The sequence below is a fragment of the Eschrichtius robustus genome, chromosome 19 (genome assembly GCF_028021215.1).
Source record: "Eschrichtius robustus isolate mEscRob2 chromosome 19, mEscRob2.pri, whole genome shotgun sequence".
NCBI classification, from domain to species: domain Eukaryota; kingdom Metazoa; phylum Chordata; class Mammalia; order Artiodactyla; family Eschrichtiidae; genus Eschrichtius; species Eschrichtius robustus.
Genome location: NC_090842.1, coordinates 1,175,894 through 1,200,969, shown reverse-complemented (window position 1 = coordinate 1,200,969; position 25,076 = coordinate 1,175,894). Strand labels below are relative to the sequence as shown.

The following is a 25,076-nucleotide window of genomic DNA, read 5'->3' as shown; positions in this document are numbered from 1 at the left end:
AATAAATGTAATATAAATTACATTTTAATGAAAATAACTGTATTTTCAGAAAACAATTCTGGACACTTTCACATTTATTTTGAATTATTATATATTTTTATATTTGTATTTGTTATTATGTATTTGTCACTATTTATTGTACATTGTTGGCGTTATTTTACATTTCTGCACATTTCTGTAATGCCTGGCTTAATAGGAGACAGCTGGATTCTCACATCTGCTTCTGCATTCGTCTCTGTGATACATTGTTCTGGCTGAAATATGTGAAGAAAGTTCGGCCTCACACAGGTATGTGGTGTGGGGTATTTTATTAACAGAGAATGTTGGATATTTTTTTCTTTGATGCTACACCAAAACTCAACAAGTGTATTTTCTTAAAGGTTAGCTGTAATGTGGAGTCTGACACCAAAGCGGTGACCCTTTTCTACTCTGTTCCATGAAAATCTACTGGCATGTTTTGCACTCTGAGTGGATCATTCCCCGAGGCGTGATTTCACAACATCCCACATGGGTCATTTGGAAAATATTGGTTCATTGAGTTATGCATCCAAATATTGACACTTTTTTATGTAAAAGTTCACATTTATTGATATTATTCCTGCTCTCAGAAGTGTCCTTAAGTGTTGGAAAGCTGTTAAGGTTACAGAAGTAGCACAATTTTTCCAAAATTAGAATTTTCTCTTGTGAGTTCAAATGTTACCATTTTTTTTCCTGGTAAATATCTTATTTTTTCCAGTAATAATTCTTTTTTTTTTAAATTGGAGTATAGTTGATTTACAATGTCGTGTTAGTCTCAGGTGTACAGCTAAGTGATTCAGTTCCATATATATATATATATATATATATATACACACACCTTTATCTATTTATCTCTGTATAGATATTTTTTCAAATTCTTTTCCATCATGTTACAAGATAATGAATATAGTGCCCTGTGCTATACAGTAGGTACTTGTTGGTTATCTATTTTATACATAGTAGTGTGTGTGTGTTAAACCGAACCTCCTAATTTATCCCTTCCCCACCTCTTCCCTTTGGTAAACATACATTTGTTTTCTATGTTTATGAGTCTATTTCTGTTTTGTAAATAAGTTCATTTGTATCATTTTTTTATATTCTACATATCAGTGATATCATATGGTATTTGTCTTTCTCTTTCTGACTTCACTCAGTATGATAATCTGTAGGTCCATCCGTGTTGCTGCAAATGGTATTATTTCATTCTTTTTTATGGCTGAGTAGTGTTCCACGGTGTATATATATATATATATATATACACACACCACACCTTCTTTATCCATTCCTCTGTTAATGGACGCTTAGATTGTGTCCATGTCTTGTCAATAGTGCTGCAATGAACACTGGGGTGCGTGTATCTTTTTGAATTATGGTTTTCTCCAGATATATGCACAGGAGTGGGATTGCAGGACAAATGCTACCATTTAAACAAATACTGTCAGGTATTTTTCTTGAATTGGCAGGTTTACTTCATTCATTTTCAGGGAACTGTCTGCCAGATGCCCGAGTCTGGGTGACAACGGGCCATCTGTGTCATTCTTTCCCATTAAAAAGGTGTCCCCGAGAGAAGCTTCCCTGAGACCACCCTGTGTTCGGTCAGGGTTCTCCAGAGAGACAGACCAGTAGGGTACATATAGATAGATACATGTGAGAAGAGATTTGTTACGGGAAGTAACAACGTGGTCACGGAGGCCGAGGAGTCCCACCATATGCCGTCTGCAAGGGTGATTCAGTCCAAAGAAGCATCTGAGAACCAGCAGCCCCAATGTCCAAGGGCAGCAGAAGATGGATGTCCAGTTGAAGAAGAGAGAGAATTTGACCTTCCTCCCCTTTTTGTCCATTTGGGCCCCCAGCATATTGGATGATGGCCGCCCACCTTGGTGACGATGATCTTCTTCACTCGATTCCAACGCTAATCTCTTCCAGAAACACCTTCACAGACACACCCAGAAATAATGTGCTACCAGCCACCCGGGCCTCCCTGAACCCAGTCACGTTGACACATAAAATCAACCCCCAGAGCAAGACAAGTGGCTTATGTGTACTTCCCACTTTGCCGCAGAAGACATGAAAAAGACGATTACTCTGGGCTTGGGATTTAACACGACTGGTGTTCAGTGCTGCCTTGTTGAGGACAGCCTCGGGGAAGCCGTGTTGCTCTGACCACGAGGGTGAGCCGTGAGGACGCGGTGACCATGAGCACAGTCCGGGCTGAGGCCATAGTCCAAAGGTCACCTTGTGACAGAGGCAGATGGCAGCAGTGTCGTTACGCAGCGGGTCTGACCTCACAGACCCCGGAAGGGCTGGGGCCCTGGGGGGTAGACTGTGGGCTGGCGCAGGGGACCCAGTTCAAGCTCCCTGGGGGAGCACTCACGCCCGCCCCCTTATCCCACTGCCTCCTCGTGTAATGCAGTGTCCACCTGCCCCAGCCAGGGGCCTCCCCACCTCCAAGCCCTGGCTTTGTGAGGACTCTCCCTTCCTCGCTCACTTGCTGTGGTCTCGGGTGCCGGTTTTGAACCCCAGCTGTGTGGCGAAGCCCCTGGAGTGTGGTGACCTAGCTCTCCCTCCTCACCTTTTCCTCCCTAACCAGTGCTCAACAAAGACTCTGATTAGCTGACTGCTTGGTCATGAGTCTATCCCTCCTCCCACTCCCACCTTCTTCTGGTACCTTCAGTGTGAAAACCCAAACTCAGCATGATGAGAGAGGAAGGAGAATCCTTGGCTCACCTAAGCAGAAGTCTGGAGGCAGGAGAGCTCCACATATAAGTGCAGTGGCTCTGGATATCGCCCTGGACTCAGGCTCTGTCTGCCTATCTTCCCACTGGCTCACTCTCAGGACGGCACTCCTCATGGTTACAAGATGGCTGTGGTGATTCCGGGCATCACACACAGACACAGCATCCACCATGAAAAAAGAGGGGCTGCTTCTTCCAACGCATCTTGTTTCCTTCGGGAGGAGAACCTGCCCAGACTTGCCCTCACATCCTCGGGCCAGAATCTCTGGCAAGGGGATGAGACCGCTGTGGCTGGTTTAGGCCAATCATGATCTGCCCTCTAGGGCTGGAGGTCTGGGACCCACCTCTCTTCCCCACATGACTCGCGGGGAAGTTGGGAACATGAACAAAATCAGGGTTCAGAGGAAAGAAGGAAGGTCGAGTGGCAAACGTTTGTCAAACAGCAGGCAGAGCTGGATTCCTGGGTTTGGGAGAAAACAGATCAGTTGCAGCAGCAGCCTGATAACCGTTCCTTCCAGCCCCAGGCACCCTCTTTAATATTTGCTCCTGCCAGAATCCAAGAGGGGATGCTTTGGGGGTCAGGGAGAATTTAATTCATTCAGCACCTCTTCCGAAGGGCTCCTGTGTGCTGGGGGGCCACGCCTGGGGTTCTCGCCACCTTCGCAGGGCTGACTCACAACCAGTGGCTTCACTTCCCATCACGTAAATTCCAGACCCCTTAACGCCAGCACCCCAATCTTGACCCCAGCCAGCCTTCACAAGTCTCACCTCCCGTTTCCCGAGCTTACGCTGCGCGTGAACTGCCCACAGCGGACCCTCCTGCCCTTCCCGCCATCTCCCCGGGTCCAGATCCTGCTTCTCCTTCAAGGACCAAGTCAAACATTACTTTCCCACAAAGCCTTCCTTGAACCCACCTGTGTGAAGTGAGGTCTTCCTGAGCCCTTCGCATCTTGTGATATATTTGGGTAAATATTTCATAATAATGATGACAGCTAGTTTTTCAGCATTTGCTGTATCCCAGGCCCAATGCCAAGAGCTTATTTAATTTTTATAACATCCATTGGAGGTAGGCATTCTTATTCTCGGGTGAGAAGCTGAGACTCAGAGAGATTAATTTGCCTGCTATCACACAACTATAGCTAGCAGAAGCGGGATATTGGCTCTGTTGCTATGTTCAAATCACCCCAAACTTAGCAGCTACAACAACACACTTATGATGTCAGTTTCTGTGGGTCCCGAACCCAGAAGTGGCTCGGCCCGGTGGCCCTGGCTCGGACTCGAGCGAAGCTGCAGCTGGAGTGTCGGCAGGGCTCCCGCCTCACCTGAAGGCTCCACCTGCCTCCAAGGAGGCTCCTCCCCCGGCTGTGGGCAGGAGGCCTCAGCTCCTCCCGTGTGGCCTCTCCCCGCGGCTGCCTGAGTGCCCTCACAGCATGGCTCCCCCCGGGGTGAGCGATCTGAGAGGCAGGAGCAAGCTCAGTGCTCGTCACGACCTTGCCCAGAGTCACTCACATTCCTGCCTAGGTCAGCCCTCTTCAGCTGGGATGGGACTGTACCTGGGCACGGACACCAGGAGGCGGGCCCAGTGGGGCTGGACCTCCGTCTTGGAGGCTGGTGGCCAAAGGCAGGGCGGAACCCAGGTGCTGCCTGACCCTAACCCCAGCTCTGACTGGCACATCCTCCATAAGTGCATCCAGGGCTGACTCGGTGCCCTCGAGCCCCTTCTTCGTGTAACAGCCGTCCCTGGGAGGCGGGAAGCTCCGTGCTCACAGTCTGCAGAAGTTCCGCTCGTGAGGACACTGCTGCAAGTGCATCTGTGTTTTGCTTTAATCAAGTGAAAAGGTGTGACCCAGACGCCCCCAGCAGTTTGGGCTCATTAAGCTGGAGGTGCGAACAGAATCAGTGGAGGGAAAGATTCCTACCTGGTCTCCTGCGGCTCCTGGGTGCTCCAGCTGGAAGGGTTTCCCCTGGGAAAGGCTGGGGCTTGGGAGTGGACAGGGGGCCTCAGGGCAAGTTGTCAGGTGGGGAGGCCACCGTGCTCTTATCTGCCTTCTGGAGAGGCCGTCCCATTCATCCACTTCCACTGACCGAGCACCTGCTCAGGGTCTCTGTTGAGGGGCGGGCGATAAAGATGCCGATGATGACAGTAGTGACCGCAGCTGATATTTATGAACAGCTTTAAGTGTCCCGGCTCTTTGACCTTCCCAGTGGGATTAAGCTGGGAGCCGCGGTGGGAGCTGTCATTGCCCATTTCATAGGAGCACGTGGACCCCAGCGTCCCACAGCCCTGCCGAGGCCGCCCCCCACCCCAGACCCCCTCCCGGGGACGGCTCTCCTCCCAGGGGCAGATCCAAGGGCAGCTGAGGTCCAGAACAGCAGGGCTCCCCCGGATGCCCCAGGAGCAGGGAGGCACTCACCTCCTGTGGCCTCCCGGCTCTAGGGCCTGCCGTGCCAGGCGGCCCCAGCACTTTACACGCAGGGCCGCTCCCTCCTGACCGCGCACGTGGCCATGGGAGACCAAAGCGGCGGTGATCCCAGGAGCCCGTCTCTTCAGAAGACAGGTGCCTCCCTCCTTCAAGCTGTCCCATCCTTCAGAGCTCGTCTGAGTACACAGCGGGAAATCCTAGTGCACATGGTTTTGTGTTCCAATTTTTCAATGGTATGATCTAGGAAATTATTGTATGCTATTTTTATTCAACCGTAGACTGCTATGAGCAATTCTAGTGTTTCTATACAGCTTCACTATTGTACTTCGTGTGGCCCTGTGGTCTCGCTATTTCCTCTGTCCTAACTCAGCCCCCGCGGAGCAGCACTTAGGTTGTTTCCTGGTTACAGCAGCAGCACTGCTGGGAACACCTCTGAGGGTGTCGCCGTGGAGACCATTTATTCTCGTCGGAAGGAGCTGTCTGGCTTTGTGTGGGGAAGAGTTTTGGTCTTAAGCACAAGGACACACACGTCTGCTTGTTCGCTCAAGAATCTCAGAGCCATGAAAAGGTGAGGGGCACGAGGCGGGGAGCAGGCAGCAGAGCTCCGGGTTCAAACCCTGGCTCTGTCACTTTGTCAGAGTGACAGGCACTCGGAGCCTCAGTCTCCTCATTTCCTGTGGTCAGAGTCACATGGCCCGCTGCCCAGCCAGCCTCAGACACTGGCTCCGCACACCCCTCTGAGGGCCCCCATCACCTGGCCTGGCTTGATTTTCCTCCAGACCACTTGTCTGTCTCGGCTTCGACAGCTTGAACGACACATGCCTCTTTCTCACACGTCTGGAGGCTGGATGTGTCTGATGAGAGCCCACTGCCTGGCCTGTAGACGGCCATCCTCTTGCTGTGTCCTCACCGGCCGGAGAGCAGAGATGGGAGCAGGCTCTCTCGTGACTCTCGTAAGGGCACTAATCCCATCCTGGGGGCTCCACCCTCATCACCTCATATAACCCTGATTGTCTCCCAAGACCCCACTTCTTAACACCATCACATTAAGGGGCAGGGTTTCAACATGTGAATTTGGTGGAGGGGGGGAGGCGGGACAAAACTTCAGTCTATAATGTCATCAATGGCATATGTCTAACTATTCCCTTTCCTTCTCCCCCACGAGCACGTAAGTGACCGGAGGGCAGGGGCTGTGTTTCCATCTCCGGTGCCTGGAACACGCCTGGGGACACGTCGGCACCTGCACAAACACCCAGCTGCCTGTCGTGAGCTGCGGGAGGCCGTGGGGTCCTGGCTTATTCAGCAGAGGTGGTGGCGCGATGATAAGGATTTGCCACGGCTGCTGATGGGGGGTCCTTTCCCCATTGTGTGCCTGGTGGAAAGCAAACCCCTGGGAATCCTTGGAGTGTCTGGGACCAGAGGCGAGAGAGCCGCCTTGGAGACTCAGTGATGGGCAGGGGCTGCCTGCAGGTGGAGAGGAGCCACGTCCACGTGGACATCCTCGAGGTGTTTCCTGTCCCCTCCCCCTTTAAAACTTACTTTATAGTCTAGTTTAACTTTTATCTTTATCACAGGTACACACAGTTATCCAGCCACACAGTTTAAGGAACCCCCCCTTCCCTTCCCAATCACCAGAGACACGGCTTTCAATTCCTTTCATATTTACCTCCACGTGTCCACCCCGGCGCTCTTTGCTCCTGTGATGGACACCCGGCCTCAGTGTCTCTCTCCACCCCACACCTGTCCTGTGCCCCCATCCCTGCCCCAGAGAGGGAGAGAGGGAGAAAGGGGGAGAGAGGGAGAGAGAGGGAAAGAGAGGGAGGGAGGGGGGGGAGAGGGAGAGAGAGGGAGGGAGAGAGGGTGGGGAGAGGGGGAGAGAGGGAGAGAAAGAGAGGGAGAGCAGGGGAGAGTGAGAGGGGAGAGAGAGGGAGAGAGGGGGAGAGAGGGAGGGAGAGGGGGAGGGAGGAAGGGGTGGGGGAGGGGGAGAGAGAAAGAGGGGGAGAGGGAGAGCGGGGGAGAGGGAGAGGGAGAGCGGGGGAAAGGGAGAGAGGGAGAGAAGGAGAGAGAGAGGGAGTGGGAGGGAGGGGGGAGAGAGGGAGGGAGGGAGAGAGGGAGAGGGAGGGAGAGGGAGGGGGAGAGGGAGAGAGGGAGAGGGAAGGAGAGAGAGGGAGGGAGAGGGAGACTGCCTAAATTCGTTAGACCAACGTCAATGTCTGCACTATAAGTGTTTACATTATTGCAATTCTGTAAATGCTTGTCCGAGCCAAGCCTCCTAGAACCACGCGATACTTTGCTGCTGTTTTCCCAGTATTTAATTATTGTCTATTTTTCTCTCTTTTTAAAAATATTTATGTATTGGGCTTCCCTGGTGGCACAGTGGTTGAGAATCTGCCTGCTAATGCAGGGGACACGGGTTGGAGCCCTGGTCTGGGAAGATCCCACATGCCGCGGAGCAACTAGGCCCGTGAGCCACAACTACTGAGCCTGCGCGTCTGGAGCCTGTGCTCCGCAACAAGAGAGGCCGCGACAGTGAGAGGCCCGCGCACCGCGATCAAGAGTGGCCCCCACTTGCCACAACTAGAGAAAGCCCTCGCACAGAAATGAAGACCCAACACAGCCAAAAATAAATAAATAAATACATAAAATTTTTTAAAAAATTTTATGTATTTATTTAGGCCGCACAGGGTCTTAGTTGCAGCATGTGGGATCTTTAGTCGCGGCATACAAACTCTTAGTTGGGGCATGCGGGATCTAGTTCCCCAACCAAGGATGGAACCCGGGCCCCCTGCGTTGGGAGCGCAGAGTCTTACGCACTGGACCACCAGGAAAGTCCCTCGCCTATTTTCCTCTTGATCAGTTTTCTAGGTATTTATCCTTCTTCTAGCCCCAAACTCTCCCTCAGTGGTTCAAATCTCCTCTCAATAGAGCAAACACACCAGTTATTCCCCCAGTTTCATCTTCCTCAGGATGACTGCTCCCGTCTGCCAGGTGGGGGACCCCAGAGTCCAGGATGCTAGGATGTGACAAGAGTGGTCACTGGGCCACCCAGCTGCTGTGCTGGGGACAGACTGATGGGGCAGGGAGGTGCAAGCAGGGAAGCCAGGAGGAGGCTATTTTAGTAATCAGGGTGTGAGACCAGGGTTTCCCAGCACCCTCCCCAGCGCCCCCTGGTTGCAGTGGTGATGGTGGGAAGTGGCTGGTTTCTGAAAGATGCTGAAGGAGAAACCAGCAGGACTGGATGTGAGGTAAGGCAGGAAGCAAGGAGGGGAGTCTGTACGACTGAGCCCAGGAGTGATGGATGGGATGGGAGCGCTGACGGACCTCAGGGGTGAGCCGAAGTCCGTCCGGGCTGCACCTCAGGGGTGAGCCGAAGTCCGTCCGGGCTGCTGTAACGGATGCCACAGACCGGGGGGCTTGAGTTCTCACAGTTCTGGAGGCTGGGAATCCAAGATCAACAGAGTCGGTGTCTGGTGAGGGCCCCCGTTCTGGTTCATGGACCGCGTCTTCTCGCTGTGTCCTCACCTGGGGAGGGGGTTAGCCTTGTGGGGTCTCTTTTCTAAGAACACTAATCCCATTCATGGAATCTCTGCCCTTACTACCTCATCACCTCCGGAAGGCCCCCCTTCTAACACCATCACATTGGCGGAGTCAGGGCTTCAACAACGAAGTTTTGGAGGACACACATTCAGACCATAGCAGAGAAGAGCCCACGTTCGGGTGGATGTCTGGTCAGGTGGGCGATTAGGATCGTCCCCACCCACACGCTCGGGAGCAACCCCGCTGTTTGCCAAGTGCTGTGGGCCCCTGCCACTCACTCCAACAGGGAAGTTCTGCTGATTTTCTTGAATTTCTTCGATGATTTCCCTCCCTCTGTCTTGTCTGCTGTCCCTTCCTGAAACTATTATGCTTTTCTTACTGGACCGAACGGAGGGCCCAGGGATCTTCCCATCTTTTTTCCATCTCAGTCGTTTTGCTGCTCCTGGGAGATTCCCGGCCCCTCTTCCCTCGGGCTCCGCGTCCTCAGCCCCCAGGAGGTTCACGGCCGACACCGGGGCGGGGGGGGGGCGGGGCGGCGGCCCAGCCCGGGTTCGGCCCGGCCCGCGGCGCCCCGGGAGGCGGGCGGGAAACGCGCTGGCTCGAACCGTGTGTCCGTGGTTGATGTGTTACTTCAGAGAAACCTCACGTTTCGGCCGAGTGGACTTGTGCCCGGCTCCGCCCAACAGGGAGTTAGAACACCTGAGGCGCCCGGTTCCCAATCCGCTTCGGGATGGGAGCGGTTAACACGCAGCCGCCCGTGCCCCGGGGCCGCGACAACCGGTCGTGGGGAACGTTCGCGCCCGGAACCCGCGGCGCGGTGCCGCGCCGGGGGACGCGCTTGGGCGCCGGACGCGGGGTGCGCGCGCAGCCACGGTTCCGGTTCCGGTTCCGACCCGGCAAGGAGGAGGAGCGCGAGCCCGGCCTGCGGAGGTAGAGCCCGCCCCCTCACCCCTCATCCCCCCGCTCCCCAACCCCGCGTCCCGCCCCGCCCCGCCCCCTCCCTCGCAGGGGCTGCGTCACGTGGGGACCCTGCCTGCCCTTCCGCGGCGCTGGCGGCGACGTCCAGGCCCCCGGGGTGTGGGGGTGAGTCAAGTCCACGTTCAGCCATAGTTGGAGGGAACTTGATCTGTCGTGTCGGAAACAAATCCATTTCCGGCCTCATTGGGCCGCAGGAATCCTCCTTGAAGCACCACCCCCTCCCCCCCCACTTTCTTTCTTTGCTTTGTGCACTAAAGAGGAGGTGATACTCGGCCGGGCTTTGAAGGATGATTAGGAGTTTGCCAAAAGGGGGAAGGATGACAATTAGAGGTGGGAACAGGAATCCCGTGTTTGGGGAGTTTGTAGGCTTCCATCCAGAGGAGGGGCATGTTTGTCTGGAGACCTAGGCAGGGACAGTTGGGGGTAGGGGGAACCGGTGCTGGGCCCAGGAGCACAGACATCCCCAGCAGGCTTCAGGGGGCCCCCGGAGGTTCTGATGTGAAACGTGAAAGCCCAGCGAGTCTAGCGAGCTTTCCTCAGTCCCTACTGTGCCCCCACCCCATGTCCCAGACCCACTCTTCAAGGCAGACGGCATCTGTGGATTAAGCCACGGCCCGAGATTGTAAGCTTCATCCCTCCAGATGGCATCTTTAAAATAGTATTTTACGTCCTAATATGGATATGGGTTTAAGCGTTTGTTTTTCCCTTTTGGTTTTTTGATTTGAATGCAGTGTGAATGTCTGTTAGTTTAAAACGTAACTTTGAAAACAGCCCCCCAAACCGCAGGCAGTATGCTGAAACAAGTGTCCGGCACCAGAGGGAGAGTGTGGTCCCCTCTCCCACCGCGCACCTTCACCAAGTCTGCAGACAGCGGGCAGGGTTGGGGGCAGGTGGCGCTCATCCATCAGGTGCCATGTTATTCATTTCGAAACCAGCCGCCTTCATTTGAATGCAAGTATCATTCTTATCGAGTAATTTTTGTCACATGGCTCCGTGGTGAGCACGGTGCTGAGGATGGCTGGGCCGTTTGCTTCCCACTATGTGTGCTGGGCGGTTCTCACAGGAACCGAAGGCTTAGACGGCTGAGGAAAACTCGGAAAAACCAGTGAATGTTCCAGTCTGGGTCTGTTTTGACTCTAGAATCTGTGCTCTCAACCAGCACACTGGTTAGGACGTGACAGATGTCATCTTCCTGGTGTTGGGTGTGTGTCCTGAGAGGGCCGTGCACCTCAGTGGTCTGACCCGGGAACCTGATGGTCAGAGCACCGAGTGGCCGCTGCTGGGTCTCTGCCTGGGCTCTGGCCTCCTGGAGGGAGCTGAGCGTGGCGTGGCCTTCCCGGGAGAAGGCATCTGGTTCACCAGAATTCGGGTTTCCGTGCTCTTGGCTGGGATTTTTTCACATTGCTGCACGGTGATGCTGGCCTCGTGACGTTGGTTAATCGAGACAGAGAAAAATCCGTGGCCAAATTGCATTTATTGGGTGGCAACATCACTCCAGGCTGTGCCACCGGCAGTGGTGGCGGGCCCCGTGACCGAGGGGGCCGGTGGTTGGAAGGCGTGGCCTCTTTTCCTGAGGTAGCTGCTGGTCTTTCTGCACCTGGACCTGCTCAGGACACAGTCATCTGACCTGACCTGATTCTTTCTGCTTGTTCAAGGCAGGGCCTTGCTCCCCTTGACCTTGGAGATTTTAGCTCTGTATTGAATGGCTTGATGATGAGTGGTTTCAGGAGCACATAAAAGCTGTTTTGAAGGGGTGGCCCCAAGTTCCCACATGTTTGGTGGGAGAAAAAATTAGTGCAGCTTCTCTGGAGGTCACTCTGGCAGTATTTACCCAATTGAAAGTCATTTTGGTTGTGAGGCTCCGTGGTGAGCAGGCAGGGCCCCTACTCAGCGTCTGTTCCACAGACACCCCCGTGTGAGCACAGCTACGTGTCCCTGAGCCTCCTTCCCTGCAGGTCACCTGGCAGGCTCCCCGTCCCCCGAGCTCCAGCCACCTGCCCCACCCTGCCTCGGGACACCCGTCCCCACGCGGAGCCAGGCGGTCTTGCCACCTCCCAGCACTGGGACACTGGGGCCAGGTCACTGCTGCCGGACACCAGCCCTGCGGTGCTCTGAGTGCCAGCACAGCGGGCGTTCCAGCTGCTTCTGTGAGGACCTCTTCATTGTCCCCATGAGCCTTCTGTGAACCACTAGGTTTAATTGAGAGAAGAAGGCTGTTATCTCATTTTTATTTGCCTCTGTCATTTTGAGAATTTGAAGAGCTATAGAAAATTACAGACACCCTGTAGATCACCATCCAGAACAAATAATTTTAATATTTTCCTCTTTTTTTTTCCTCTTTTTTTTCCTTTTTTTTGTACCAAAGAAAATGTTAATGCTGAGGTTGAAATATCTCCATTTGAAAATATAAATGTCATTTATTAGACTTTTAAAATCTGATTACAAAAGTCATACGTGCTTATTGCAGAAAATCTGGAGAAAATTGAGAAGCGCTAAGAAGAAAACAAAAGCCACCTGCGGCCCTGCCGCCTTGTGTCCACCTGGAGGTTCACCTTCCTGTCTCTGGCTGGGACGTCCCTCCCCTGAGCAGCGCTGCAGGGGCTTTTGTGCAGTCGGGCCGTGGCCCAGACCCACACGTGTGTGTGTGCCCTGGCCTCCTCAGACCTTCCGGACCACCCGGCTTAGCCCCAGTTTTTCAATATGAGAAATAACCCTGCAGTGAACACCCCATAGTGAACCTTTATGTACATCGCTGATTATTTCCTTAGGATACATTTAAAAAACAAAACCGTGGGAACAGAGGGCTTGCATTTCCTGTTTTCATGTCGCATCTAGAAGGGACTGCTGAGTGTCCTCTTGGATGGCTGAGCCGTCACTAGGCTGGGGGTGCCGGCCAGTTAATGTGTGATGTCTCTTGGGGCAGCTCCCAGCACGGACTTGGCCTTCACTGCCCAGGGCCTTCCTCACCACCTGTGGTGTCTCAGAGTGGGTCGGTGTGCTGCAGCCAGCCGGGCCTGGGTCTGGATGCTGCTTCTCCAGTTACTCTGTGGCTTTGGGCAGGTGGCTTCACCTCTCTGTTTTCCTTGGAGGTGCTGCTCTGCCTGCCTGCCCCCCGCATCCGTCCCCAGCCCACTGTGGATTCGCTGCTATGGAGTCAGAAGTGAGCTAGCCCTCCAGCCCCCGGCCAGGGAGGGAGGGAGGGAAAGTGGGGGTCAGCCTGTCTTCCAGTTTTCCATTTCAAGTTCTCAGACCCCAGCTTCTCGCTGACTGGCCCCCGTCAGTGTGGTACAGTCCCTGGGGCCCCAGGGGGAGCAGGCAGAAAGCTTGCCCTTCCTAGGCCCCTCATGGGGTGTCTGGACAGAGGAAGGCTGAGCCGGTGGGTCTCGCTGGCAGCAGCTGTGACGTTGCCTGTGAAGCCCTGTGAGGCCTGCCAGGCAGAGGGGTGGGAGCAGCAGCCACTCCTGGCTGGCCGTCTGTCTGTCCTCCGAAAATGCTGTCACTTCAGCGGGCACCCCCGAACATCCCTCTTGCGTGGTCACCAACGAGAGTCAGGCCTCGGGCCGTACCCCAGAAACGTTGTGCGGTAGGTTTTCTGTTTATAGATTGTCTTTGTTTTAGTTTCTCCTGCCTGTAAAGCAAATAGAGATGAATTTGCTAGAAGTGAGAAGAGGAAGCGCTTAAAGCGCCCTGGTTTGCTTTTCACTAGCTCATTTTCTTTCTGAAACTGGCACATCTCACATGCTTATCACATTTCTTATTTTCTCTGGTCAAGCCCAGCCGTTTTCTTACAATTTGTCAGGTTTCTTTATAGTAACAGAAATCCAGAGGTGTGAAACCAACTGCGAGCCCGCCTCTGAACCTTGCGTAGAGGGCGGAGCCCAGGACGTCACAAGACACTCTGGCCTCCTTCATCTGGAAGGGGTGTGGGCCACGTGTCCTGGAGAGCCTGCCGGTGGTGGAGGCCTGGAGCTTTCGGGAGCGTTTCCACAGGACCTCAGAGCAGCCGCTGGGGAGGAGACGGGGCCGCCGAGGCCCCTGCAGGCAGGAGGGCCGGGCAGGCGGGCATCTCCCCGGTGCCGGGTTTCCGCCTGCTGGGCCGGGAGGCTGGGTGACCTTGTGTCAGAGCCCTTGCCACCGGGGGCAGCCAGCACGCGGAGGATCTCAGGACAGGGGAGAGCTCAGTCCCGACCTTTACTGCTGTGGGCTGTTTGTTTTGTGAGGTAATTATAAAGTGTTGTGTGTAGTCTGCTTTTTAAATTAACAACAGAGACCAAAACTGTTTGGTACATGTAACAAACATAGCACATTCGTTTTCCCCTGTAGCGAGTTAACGAAGGAGAGGGAAGAGTGAGGCTTGTGAGGGAGAGGATGCGCCGAGCCCGGAGAAGCAGCCTCCCGGCCGCAGGTGCGGGGCTGCCCGCCCCCCAGCCCCCACCTGCCCCGCTTGGCTGGGCCCGTTGCAACGGGAACGAGAGTTACAAGTTTCCTTTTATGATGTTGTTGGACAGCCCCTTGGAGGCGTCCTCATCAGCCTCTGACACTCAGAAGTGCCCTCTAGGGTCCCTGTGACGTCCGCCCACCCCCCCGGCCCCCTCCCCAGTAACAGGGAGAGACGCCCCCCCGCCACGGCAGAGCCAGCATCAGGCCATTTCCTTGTGCTGTCGTGGGCCAGGGCGGCCGTGGGCCTCTGGCGTGGTGACTCTGGTGAGGAACGATGGCTGGGGGTGGGAAGGCTCCGGCTGGGCTCCTGGCTGTGATTTAGGAGCGGGGGGACTTAGAATTTTCTCGTGGGTGAGATAGGGTTAACAGTGCTTGCCTTGCTTATTGAACAGGGTGGTCGAACGTGAAAACACACCGTAATATATTAAGTGTGTTATCAAATAATACTCATTAAAAATCCTTCAGAAACGACCGGGAGAGCTGGTCCATCCATCAGCTCCCCGTCAGGGCCGCTGCTCTGGCTGAGAGCGCCCAGGCGGAGCAGAGGCGGCAGAGGCTACGGCGGGGAGGGCACGGCAGTGGGGACGCCGAGCCAGGGCAGGTGGTGGTCTGTGGACCTTGCTGGCCGCCCTGGCGCTGGGAAGGAACCATCTTCCGTGGTCCTGGGGGGCAGGAGAGCTCCTGACCTCTCGAGTGGAGGGGCGGCAGCGTGGAGAGGGTGCGCCCGGCCACCCTTTCCCAGGCCTCCTCCTCTTGAGCACGCTGGAGAATTCCAGGTGCGTGTCGTGGGTCACGGCCTTCCTGGGCAGCTCTCCTTCTGGCGGACTGTTTTGGTCATTGTTTAGTAGTTAGGCTGTGGGGAAGAGAGGGAAGAGTTATGTTTTAGCTTAAAAAACAGAGTGACGTTTTGCAGACGTGTGAACCTGCCCTATTTGAGTCTCTGCTCTATTTTAGACAAGTTCCTAGGAGTCCATGGCTTGGCACGTGTTCCAGAGCAGAAGCGAGCCCAGTGTCTGTGCTCTGCTCGCTGGAATCTCCGGGCCCCGCTGCTGGCGGGGAGGGAACACAGTCGACCCTTGAACCAGGCAGGGGTCGGGTGGGCGTTAGGGGCGACCCCACAGCAGAAAATCCCAGTAACTTCACAGCCGGCCCTTCCTGCACGTCCCCGCCCTCCGTATTCACACTCGTGTAAGTGCCGCAGTGCAGATTAGTGAAAACAATCCACGCGTAAGTGGACCCGCGTCGTGCAAACTGCGCTGTTCAAGGGCCCTCGTTACTTACTTTTCTCGGCTAGTATTTCTCCGGGTTCAGGTTTTTGAAAACCATTGTTCAGAATTTACCTGAAGTGCATTGAGTTCTGTTTGTTTCTCCTTGGCTTCACCGGGTTTAGTTCATTGTTTTAGAATCTTGCATGTTTTTAAAACCTTTAAAACAATGAGATTGAATAAAAAGCTGAAACTTTGGTCATTTTAAGTTCCAGAGGTATGTGTTGTGAGATCGTTAGCGTTTCTGGTCTTGGGATGTCCCCCCACGACTGGAAGTGAGGCCGCCTCTCCTGGCCGCCGTGGGGGTCCGGCAGGACAGGGCAGTGACCACGGTGCCCTCTCTTCCTGCCAGGTACCGGCAGCTGGCGTCTGCTGCTGCGATGCTGCCCTGCGTGGGGGTGTCCCTCCGGCGCCTGGCCTGGGCCTGGCCCGGGCCGTGTTGGTGGCCAGCCCCGCGGAGGTGCAGACGACGCGGCGCCCTGCACACGGCCCCGGCCGCGCGCTCCGACAGCAGCGCCCTGGGCTTCCACCGCGCCCTGGGCTTCGGGGACAGGCTCGCCCTCGTCGACCAGCACGGCAGCCACACGTACAAGGACCTCTACTCACGCAGCCTCTGCCTGTCCCGGGAGATCTGCCGGCTCCGCGGGCGTGCCGACGGGGACCTCCGGGAGGAGAGGGTCTCCCTCCTGTGCGGAAACGACGTCTCCTTCGTGGTGGCGCAGTGGGCCACGTGGATGAGCGGCGGCATCACCGTCCCCCTCTGCAGGAAGCACCCCCGGGCCCAGCTGGAGTATTTCATCCAGGACTCGCGCAGCTCCGTGGTCCTCGCCGGCCCGGAGCACGTGGAGCTCCTGAGCCCGGTGGTCCAGAAGCTGGGGGTCCCGCTCCTGCCTCTCCCGCCCGCAGTCTACCACGGGGCAGCCGAGGACCCCGGGGAAGGCCGGGTGCCAGAGTGGGACTGGAGAGACCGGGGCGCCATGATCATCTACACCAGCGGGACCACGGGGAGACCCAAGGGCGTCCTGAGCACCCATCACAACATCAGGGCCGTGGTGAGTGCTCTTGGGGCCGCCAGTCGGGAGGTGTATGCTGTGTCCCAGCAGGCCAGTCCCAGCAGCAGTCACGGCAGGTGTAAGTGCCTTCCCAGGTGGCCTTCTGTTCACTCTGTAGGGCCAGTCACAGCTCTCACCATCCCACCCCGGGGCCGTGTGACCAGCAGCCCCACTGGCCGTGTAGGGGGGTGCAGTGCCCAGGTGCCGGGGGGTTTACAGGCCCCCTCGGGCTCCTCCAGGGCCGTGGCGTGTGGAGCGTAGAACGGGCCACTGCATGTGACGCTGAGGTTTCAAAAGAAACCAGCCACAAAGCGAGTATCCAGAATGTGCCATCCGCACCTAGAATTGCGGCTTATTTGGGAAACAAGAAAGCAGGAACTCACGTGTGCCACATCTTAGGTGTTACTTTGTGTTCTGTGGCCTCAGTTACCATTTTTGTGAAACTCCCCAGCCGCTGTATTTATCTGCAGTTTATACTCTTCTTGCTTCCAAAAAGCATTTGCACGTACAGTGAAGACTCTTACACAGCAGGAGTGGGAAAATAAGAGAGAAGTTCAGACCCACAAAGAGGGAGGTCAGAGGTCAACGCCATCGACTCAGGCTAATTCAGTCCATAAATCAGCATGAACTGAGTCGGGCCGGCTGCAGGCAAGGCGTGATTATACGTTGTGTCTGTCTCCGAGGAGGAGACGTGCTTTTTGTCTGGAGAGGCCATCTCTGGACCCGTATCTCTGCGGGGTGGGCATCTCACTTGTGTTCGCACATGGCCGTCACCGCGGCACGCACCAGGACAGGCTCGGCAGTGATTGGGGATTTTTTGGCTAAGCCGGGGCGAGGGTGGTGCCAGAATCGGCACGGCTCAGACAGACAGCCGGATTCAAGCCTGGACTCTGGTGAGGCCAGAGTCCCAGGGCCTGTCGGAGCCGCCTGAGGGGAGAGCTGCCCAGAGTCTGCAGAGGCCTTTGACCCCAAATCAAAGGCCCTTTCAAACTGGCTGAAGCCCCTGACTGCCTGCGGCCCTGTTCTCTAGCAGGAGGGTAAGTGGTGGACAGACGGCCCCCCGGTCAGACCCCAGGTCGTTTCGTTACCATCTCCTCGCCATGCCGTCAAGGGTGGGGCGGGGCGGGGCAGTCTTGGGGCTCCTCGTCTCGGCTGGGGAGGCCGGCTGTGTGCGCCCTCCTGCTCTGAGGCTGTGCTGTCGTCCTGCAGGTGACGGGGCTGGTCCGCAAGTGGGCCTGGACGAAGGACGATGTGATCCTCCACGTCCTCCCGCTGCACCACGTCCACGGCGTGGTCAACAAGCTGCTGTGTCCGCTCTGGGTGGGCGCCACCTGCGTGATGCTGCCCGAGTTCAGCGCTCAGCGGGTGAGTCGGGGCCGGGCTCTCGGCGTCGCGGGCTCTGGGCCTCCCCGGGCTAGGTCCCTTCTCTGGGGTGCAGAGTCCCAGCGGCGAGTTTCCTGTTACTGCTGGAGCAGAGGGTCCCCACTGGGGCTTCGCACAGCACCAAGTGTATACTCTCAGTTCTGGAAGTCCAAGTCCAAGATGAGGCTCGCGGGGCTAAGGGCCAGGCGCCGCAGGCCTGATTCTCTCTGGAGGCTGCGGGGCAGAATCTGCTCCTGCCTCTTGCAGCTGCTGGAGGCACCTGTGTGCCCTGCCTTGTGGCTGCATCACCCCAACCTCTGCTTCTGTATTCTCGTGACCGCCGCCTCTTCTGTGGGCAGATCTCCCTCTACGTAAGGACCCTGTGACCATGTCGGGCCCACCCAGTGTCCAGGGCAACCGCACCATCTCCAGACCCTTGACTTCATTACACCTGCAGAGTCCCCGTTGCCACGTGAGGTGGCACATCCACAGGGATAAGCACGTGGATGTCTTGGGGCTGTTATTCAGCTGACTGCTGGCTTTCAAGGTCCCAAGTGGATGGCCCAGCTGGGGGCTCCGTGTCAGTCTCCCCACCGGTCCCTCTTTTCAGCAGGTGGTTCTTTCCCAGCACTGCCGTCGGGTCAGCGGGGGAGGGAGGCCGAGTGGATACGAGGCGGGGCAGAGCGGGCCCTGCAGAGCAGAGTGCAGAAGGAGGGGAGAGACCTGGCCAGACGCTGCCCCTGCCCCCGGCACGTGGTGAGCTGCTGTGCAGCAGTCCCATCCCAGCCTCCGTGTCCCATGTACTGGTGGGGACAGGTGCCCGGGGCAGGTGAAGGCAGGGCTCTGAGGTGGTGATGGGCTGACTGCACGGAGAGGCTGCCGAAGTGACACATCGCCGTGGGGCCGCCAGGAAGCACAGGGCTTGAACGAGGCCCTACACTGTCACTGACTCACGCTATAACCTATACAGCATGAGAATGCGAAGTGGGAGAGCCCAGGAAGCACCTGGGCTGGGCTCCTGTGGGTGCTGGACTTCAGATGGGGGCTGGGCTCCAGGTGGGGGCTGGGCTCCTGGTGGGGGCGGGGCTCCTGTGCGGGCTGCTGTCCTGCAGGTCTGCAGCCCCAGGAGAGGAGTGGCTTGGAGACCTCTGCGCAGCAGGGCCGCCTAGTGAGGTCTCTGGAGAAGTGCCCAGGCTCGGCCCGCAGCACAGAGCTTGTTGTTTAGTCACTTTATTCCGGCGTGAATTTCCTCACGAGGGGTCCCTGAGGCCTGGGGTCCCTGGTCTGCAGAATCCATCGTTCACTGAAGTCGGCCTCCTCTGTCCCCACCAGAAAGAGGCAGCTCTAGCTAGATCGTCTCCGGCCCGTCCTCACGTCACGCCTGGAGCCTTAATCCACATCGGTGCTGGTGCCAGGTCAGAGTGAGAGGACGAGGTGCTACAGACAGGCCGGCCCCGGGCGAGCCCCGCACCTCCCTGACCTTCCGTCTCGTCCTTTAACGGAGGAGCGATGAGCCCGGCACAGGGTGGGCACTGAGCCCAATGCCAGCAACGCAAAGCAGGGAGAAGCAGGGACCCTTTCTCCTCCTGTTTGCAAGGGTGCTGCGTGCGGACCAGCATCAGGGAAGCTGGGGAGCCTGTGTGCTGACAGGTGATGCTGTTGGGTTTAGAGGAGAACGTAGCTGAAAACCCGGCGTGGGCGCTGTGCACAGACCTGCGAGCGGAACAGTGGAGGTGGCAGCCCGAGGGCCAGGGCAGCCCGTTCAGACCCTGCCCAGCAGCCAGCCCCCTCCTCCGCCCACTGCCGCAGCTCCGCCCCCATCCTGCTGTTTGTTTTTCAGCCGCAGGGCCTCAGGATTTAGACAGCGGGGCCTACAGAGGGCTGTCTGCCTCTTAACACAAGTCCCAGTGACTCTCCACAGGGGTCGGTCCGGCCCGGCACACACGGCTTCCCGAGGGGGCTCTGACCGAACTGACTGGGCAGTGGGGAGGGGGAGAACGGGGGGCCCTGAGGCTATCGGGAGTGACTGATAAGGGCAAGTGGGGACAGCCAGCTCGTCCCCTAGTCCCCGGGGAGGTTTTGTGACTGCCTGGGCTTGTGCAGCAGGAATGCAGGAGTGCCCTGGGGTCTCCAAAGAATGCGAATTGCCCTCCCCCACAATTCTTCATTCACTTGGAGGGCCTCCCTGCAGGGCACCACAAAGACAGGAGGAGGGAGAGGTGCCCCCACCCCGAGCTTAGATCAGGGACCCAGACAGGCTGAGCCGCAGTGGCTGACCGGCCGGCTACAGTCCCAGCTTCGGGATTTCCTCGTTCCTGATCCATGTGAGTGCCTGGTGGGCGAGGCAGGGGTGCAGGCAGGCTGCTGGCCTGCAGACTGAGCAGGCCTTTCCTTCCCCAAAGCACAGACCCAGGAAGGTAAAGAAAGAGCAGGAAGTGTGGCTGCCTCGTCCAGGAGGGGAGCCCCGGCCCCTGCTGGCCTCTTCCACCGCCACCTTCTCCTCCCCACCCTACCTCCACCACCCTGGGCCTGCAGGCTCAGTCTCTGGGCATCTTGGCCCCCGTCCTGGCCTAATCTGCGCTACTGTTCAGTGTAGCACTTACCACCTCCAAGCCACGTAGACTCTGCTGTGGGTCCTCATTTCTCTCCCCCTAGAATGTCACCTCCGAGGGCATGGTTTTCCTTCTGTTTAGGGCCTGCCCCAGGGCCTAGGGCAGGTGGCTCAGAGCTGTTGTGGATGAATGGACGGTCGTCACTCACGGGCCCCATGGGCCACGAGGGGACGCTGGCTCCTTGAACCCTCTCCACAGGCTCCCCCTCGGCTTTTGTCATCGTGATCGTCTGGACTTGTGAACAGGCCTCTGGGGGGAGCGTCCCTGAAAGTCACTTAGGGGAGTGGTTATTTGTTTACTGAAAACTTTACTGTATCAGCTCCTCAGGAGTCAGAGCATAAGCAGGTAAACGTGACAACATTCCACTGAAACACCCGCCACAAGGTTCCCCTAAAGGGACAGACTGCTCTGCACACTTTGGGTTTGTAGACGTGTATAAAGACCAGGACGGGGGACTTCCCTGGTGGGGCAGTGGTTAAGAATCCACCTGCCAATGCAGGGGACCACGGGTTCGAGCCCTGATCCAGGAAGATCCCACATGCCGTGGAGCAACTAAGCCCGTGCACCACAACTACTGAGCCTGTGCTCTAGAGCCCGTGCGCCACAACTACTGAGCCCATGCGCTGCAACTACTGAACGCTGTGCACCTAGAGCCCGTGCTCCACAACAAGAGAAGCCACTGCAGTGAGAAGCCCACGCACCGCAACGAAGAGTAGCCCCTGCTCGCCGCAACTAGAGAAAGCCCGCGCGCAGCAATGAAGACCCAACGTGGCCAAAAATTAAATTAAAAAAAAAAAAAAAGACCAGGACGGCGGATGGGGCCTCCTGTGCTCACAGCTCCGCTCCATCTGCCACTGCCCGTGGCCGCAGGTGGCGGGTTACGTGGGTGGGCTTGTCAGTGTTCCTGAGCCGGGGGTTCCATGTGGAATATCATCCTCGGGGTGTGGGCAGCTCCACCTGTCGGCCTTGGTGTTCACCCTCCCGAGAGGTCTTGCTGGTGTAAAGCTTAATGGGATTAGCTCTGTTCAACATGTACCTGTGTAGCTTAGATACTGTGAAAACGAGAGCGGATTTTGGACAAGGAAGCACTCAACGGGGAAACAAACCTCAGGGATTCCCACCTGCTCCCAGGCCACCAGGTTCCGTTTATTTTCTTTGGCCTCCAGCTCTCTCCCGTCACTCCAGTGGCCCCTTGCTGTCACTACTCAGCCTGCACCTCTGAGAGCGAGACCCTGGGATGCTGCCTGTCTCCTGCCCGGGGGCTGGAGACCAGAGGCTGCAGGGCAGCTCGCCGGGACAGTCAGCTCAGACCTTCCCGATCCTAGGCACTGACTTGGGGTTTCTCAGAACCATGCAGCAGGGCTGAAGAGTCAAACACATTTGCTGTGGCTGATAAAAGACGCAGCCCTGAGTTTCAGAGTTTTGTGACTCTACTTATACTATTGATAGGAAAACCCCCACCTTTAGCATTATTAAATATCGGGGCTTGTCTAAGCTTGTTTTTGAGAAATGCGTGTAGGGACTTCCCTGGTGGTCCAGCAGCTAAGACTCCTCGCTCCCAATGCAGGGGGCCTGGGTTCGATCCCTGGTCGGGAAACTAGATCCCACATGCCACAAGTAAAGATCCCACATGGGGCAACGAAGATCCCGTCTGCCGCAACTAAGACCCAGCGCAGCCAAATACGTAAATATATTTAAAAAGAAAGAAAAAAACAAGAGTGTTACCATTCATTGAAAACAAAAAACAAAGAAATGAGTGTAAAGCGGTGCGGGGCCCAGAAACCTGCACTGGTGTTGACACGGTCTCAGCTCCTGGCGGCTTCAAGTCCTTCTGTGAACAGTGGGGTGAGGGGCTGTCTGCATCCCGCGAGGCTGAGTGATGAGGTGGCGGTGACTCGGGACGGCAGGAAGACTGATGGCGGGCTGTCCGCCATCAGCCCCGGGGAATGAAGTCTGGTTGTTGATTAGGCTGCCTGGCCGCGATCGATCCCTTGTTGCAGATAACGTGCTCCGGCAACTTCTCGGGATCACGGTGGCTCTCGGAGAAGGCACTGAGTCACGGTGGGGCCCGGCAGGTGAGGCAGGAGGGCGCAGACCCCGGCACGTGGCGCTGCTTTCGGCTCGGCAGTGCAGGCCGCTGGGGCCACTGCCAGGGCACTCTGTAGAGACCAGTGCCCTGCTCGGGACTCCGGTGCCCATGTGAAGCCTGCTGCCTGGCACACCTGTGGCCGCAGAGGTCGTTCATTCTGGGCTTTGAGAAATCTGCGTCTTGCTGAAGTGGGTGGAGGTGTTTGCAGGCGGAGTTGGGGGAGGGGAGCAGAGCTCTTAAGCTCAAGTGCGGCTCAGATCTGACCCACAGCCTGGGGCCACTAGGGCGGGGCCTCACACACAGGCCCAAGGAATGGGACAAACAGACATCTGTTCTCCTGTCTCCAGCCTTTCATTATGGAGTGTCCTCTGTCATTGCCAGATTTTGGCCAGAGCACCTTAAAAACAGACTAAGAGCCCTCTCGTGGGTTGTTAGAATTGCCAGAAACGGGTGATGGCTTAACCCTTGGCCGTTACTTCAAGCTGAGGAGGCGCCCGTGGCAGCTGTGCTCCAACCCTGTCCTGGCTTTTGCCGGGCAGGGCAGTCCTGCTGGGGGTCTCGCCCCAGGCTCCAGTCCCGGATGCTCTGCAGGGTGAGGTCTGGGAGCTGGTGCGTGGAAAGGCCCCGGACCCTCGCTCTGCTGCATCCAGTGTGGGCTCCTGTGTGCAGCCCGCTTGGGAGCTGCTCACATCGCGCTGGGCTCTGCAGCCTGGCTGCCGCAGGAGTGTTTTCACTGGTCAAATGCGGGCCCTAGAGAGGCTTTTGAGGGGATCTCCCGACCTTCAACTTCTGAAGTGTATGGACGTTGAAGCAACGGGGACGCGGCGTGGTGGGGGCGCTGCTGTTCCCTTTGCCAGTGTGGGTGAATTCTCAGAGCGGCCAGGCCTCCCCGGCTGCACAGTTCTCAGGACGCAGCCCCTGGGGCAGATGTCGTCTGTGTGCCAGGGGTCCAGTGTCTGAGTTGATGACCTTAGGGCCGCTCCTCCCCCTTCATTCGGCTGAGTGTGAGCTCTGTCCTTCCTTCAGCCTCCGGTGGGAAGCCTGGGTGGGGACCACGTGTGCGGCCGCCAGAGGCCTGGCCGGGACCGCAGGTTCCCAGAGTGACGGCCGCCTCACCCAGCCTGTCCCCGCTTCCTCCGAGCCCAGGCCCTGCGCCTCACCGGGCACGTGGTGCGGTCTGTGCTGTTCTGTGCCGTCTTGTCCTCATGCTTGTGGTGACGGGCGAGCCCTGGTGAGCGGGAGGAGGACCGGGCTGCCGTGAGGGTTCTGTCGGGACTCGCCAGGCTGGGTAGCGGCGGGGTCTGCGCACCAGTGGAAGCACAGCCGCTAACCTGTAGATGCTGCCGCCGTGGGTGAGAAGGAACGGGGGCTCGAGGCTGTTCCTGGTCAGCCAGATCGGGATACCCGCGCTCCCGGGAGATGCCCGAGTGGTGTCCGGTGTGTCCTCCAAGGACCCATGCCTTCCTGGTGCCAGGTGGCAGCGAGGGCACTGCCCTCCACCTCGGGGAGCGGCCTGGCCCCCCGGCGCGGACTTGGCGGACAGAGTTTCTTTAACAAGCCAGTGGGAAGCAGGATGCCCCGCAGGATTTCCAGCAAATCTGCATGTCAGAGCTTGGAAGGGACCTGAGGGATTCAGTCCAGATTGACACAGTGGTGTGAGAAGATAGCAAGAAAGCCGCAGGGCCTGGTCAAGGTCACAGCCACAGCTGGGCGGGAAGGCCTATCAGGAGGTCTCTGTCCCCCGGGGATTCTCGCAGGCACTTTGCTCTCAGCGGCTGGACCACTGCTCGTGCGCATGGTTTTACTTCCTCAGTTTCTCCTCAGTCTTTTCCTCGCAGTTTTTGTTTATGAAATTAGACTGTGTGTCCTGTAGACTTCCCCACAGTCTGATCTTGCGGATTACATCCCTGTGGTGTCGTTTAACCTGTTTCGCTATGCCGTATACTTGCTGAAAACTGGTGGTTAGGTCTAGAGGTGTGACGAGGCTCAGGGTGTTGCTTTGCTCTGGCGGGGAGGAGACGTCACAGCCAGCGTGTGTCTCTGTCCAGCAGGGCGCGTGACGCCCAGTCGGCTCTCTCCTTCTGACGTCAGCACTGCTGGTGCTCGTAGCCTAGAGCTGTCAACTCACCGGGGTTTGTGAAGTGGGGAACGTTGTCACGCTTCTCTTATTTAATTGAGGCATAAATTACATACAGTAAAATGTATGTAAACTGAGTATGCGTCTGTGTGACGGTCACCACGCAGATAAAGACAGAGCACGTTTACATGGCCCACAGTGTCCTCTCCTAGTCAGGGGGTGCACCATAGCTGAGTTTCACATGTTCTTCATATATGTGGACCCGATAGTATGTGTCCTTTTGTGCTTTTTAGTTAATCGTACTATTTAAGATTTATTCTTGAGTTCCATCAATTGTAATTTGTTCTTTTTGTGTTGCTGTGTTGCATTCCTTTGTATGAAAGTGCCACAATTTATCCATTCTTCTGTTGAAGGAGGTTGGATTGTTTCAAGTTTGGGGATATTTTGAATAAAGCTGCTATAAACATTTGCATAAAGATCTTTCTGTG

At 56.6% G+C, this 25,076-nt stretch overlaps 1 protein-coding gene across 2 annotated transcripts in view; it reads left to right on the top strand.

The window, feature by feature from the left end:
* Positions 1-9,606: 9,606 nt before the first annotated feature.
* The window catches only part of ACSF3 (acyl-CoA synthetase family member 3), a 57,415-nt gene continuing 41,945 nt past the window's right edge, over positions 9,607-25,076 (top strand). Inside the window, exons 1-3 of one of the 2 annotated variants that reach the window (XM_068529160.1) lie at positions 9,607-9,643; positions 15,749-16,448; positions 17,658-17,813. In XM_068529160.1, coding sequence (XP_068385261.1) covers positions 15,777-16,448; positions 17,658-17,813 — 828 coding nt within the window. In that variant the 5' untranslated portion in view covers positions 9,607-9,643; positions 15,749-15,776. Of the gene's footprint in view, positions 9,644-9,725; positions 9,797-15,748; positions 16,449-17,657; positions 17,814-25,076 lie in introns of those variants that run through there. The other variant, XM_068529161.1, reaches the window with a different exon arrangement.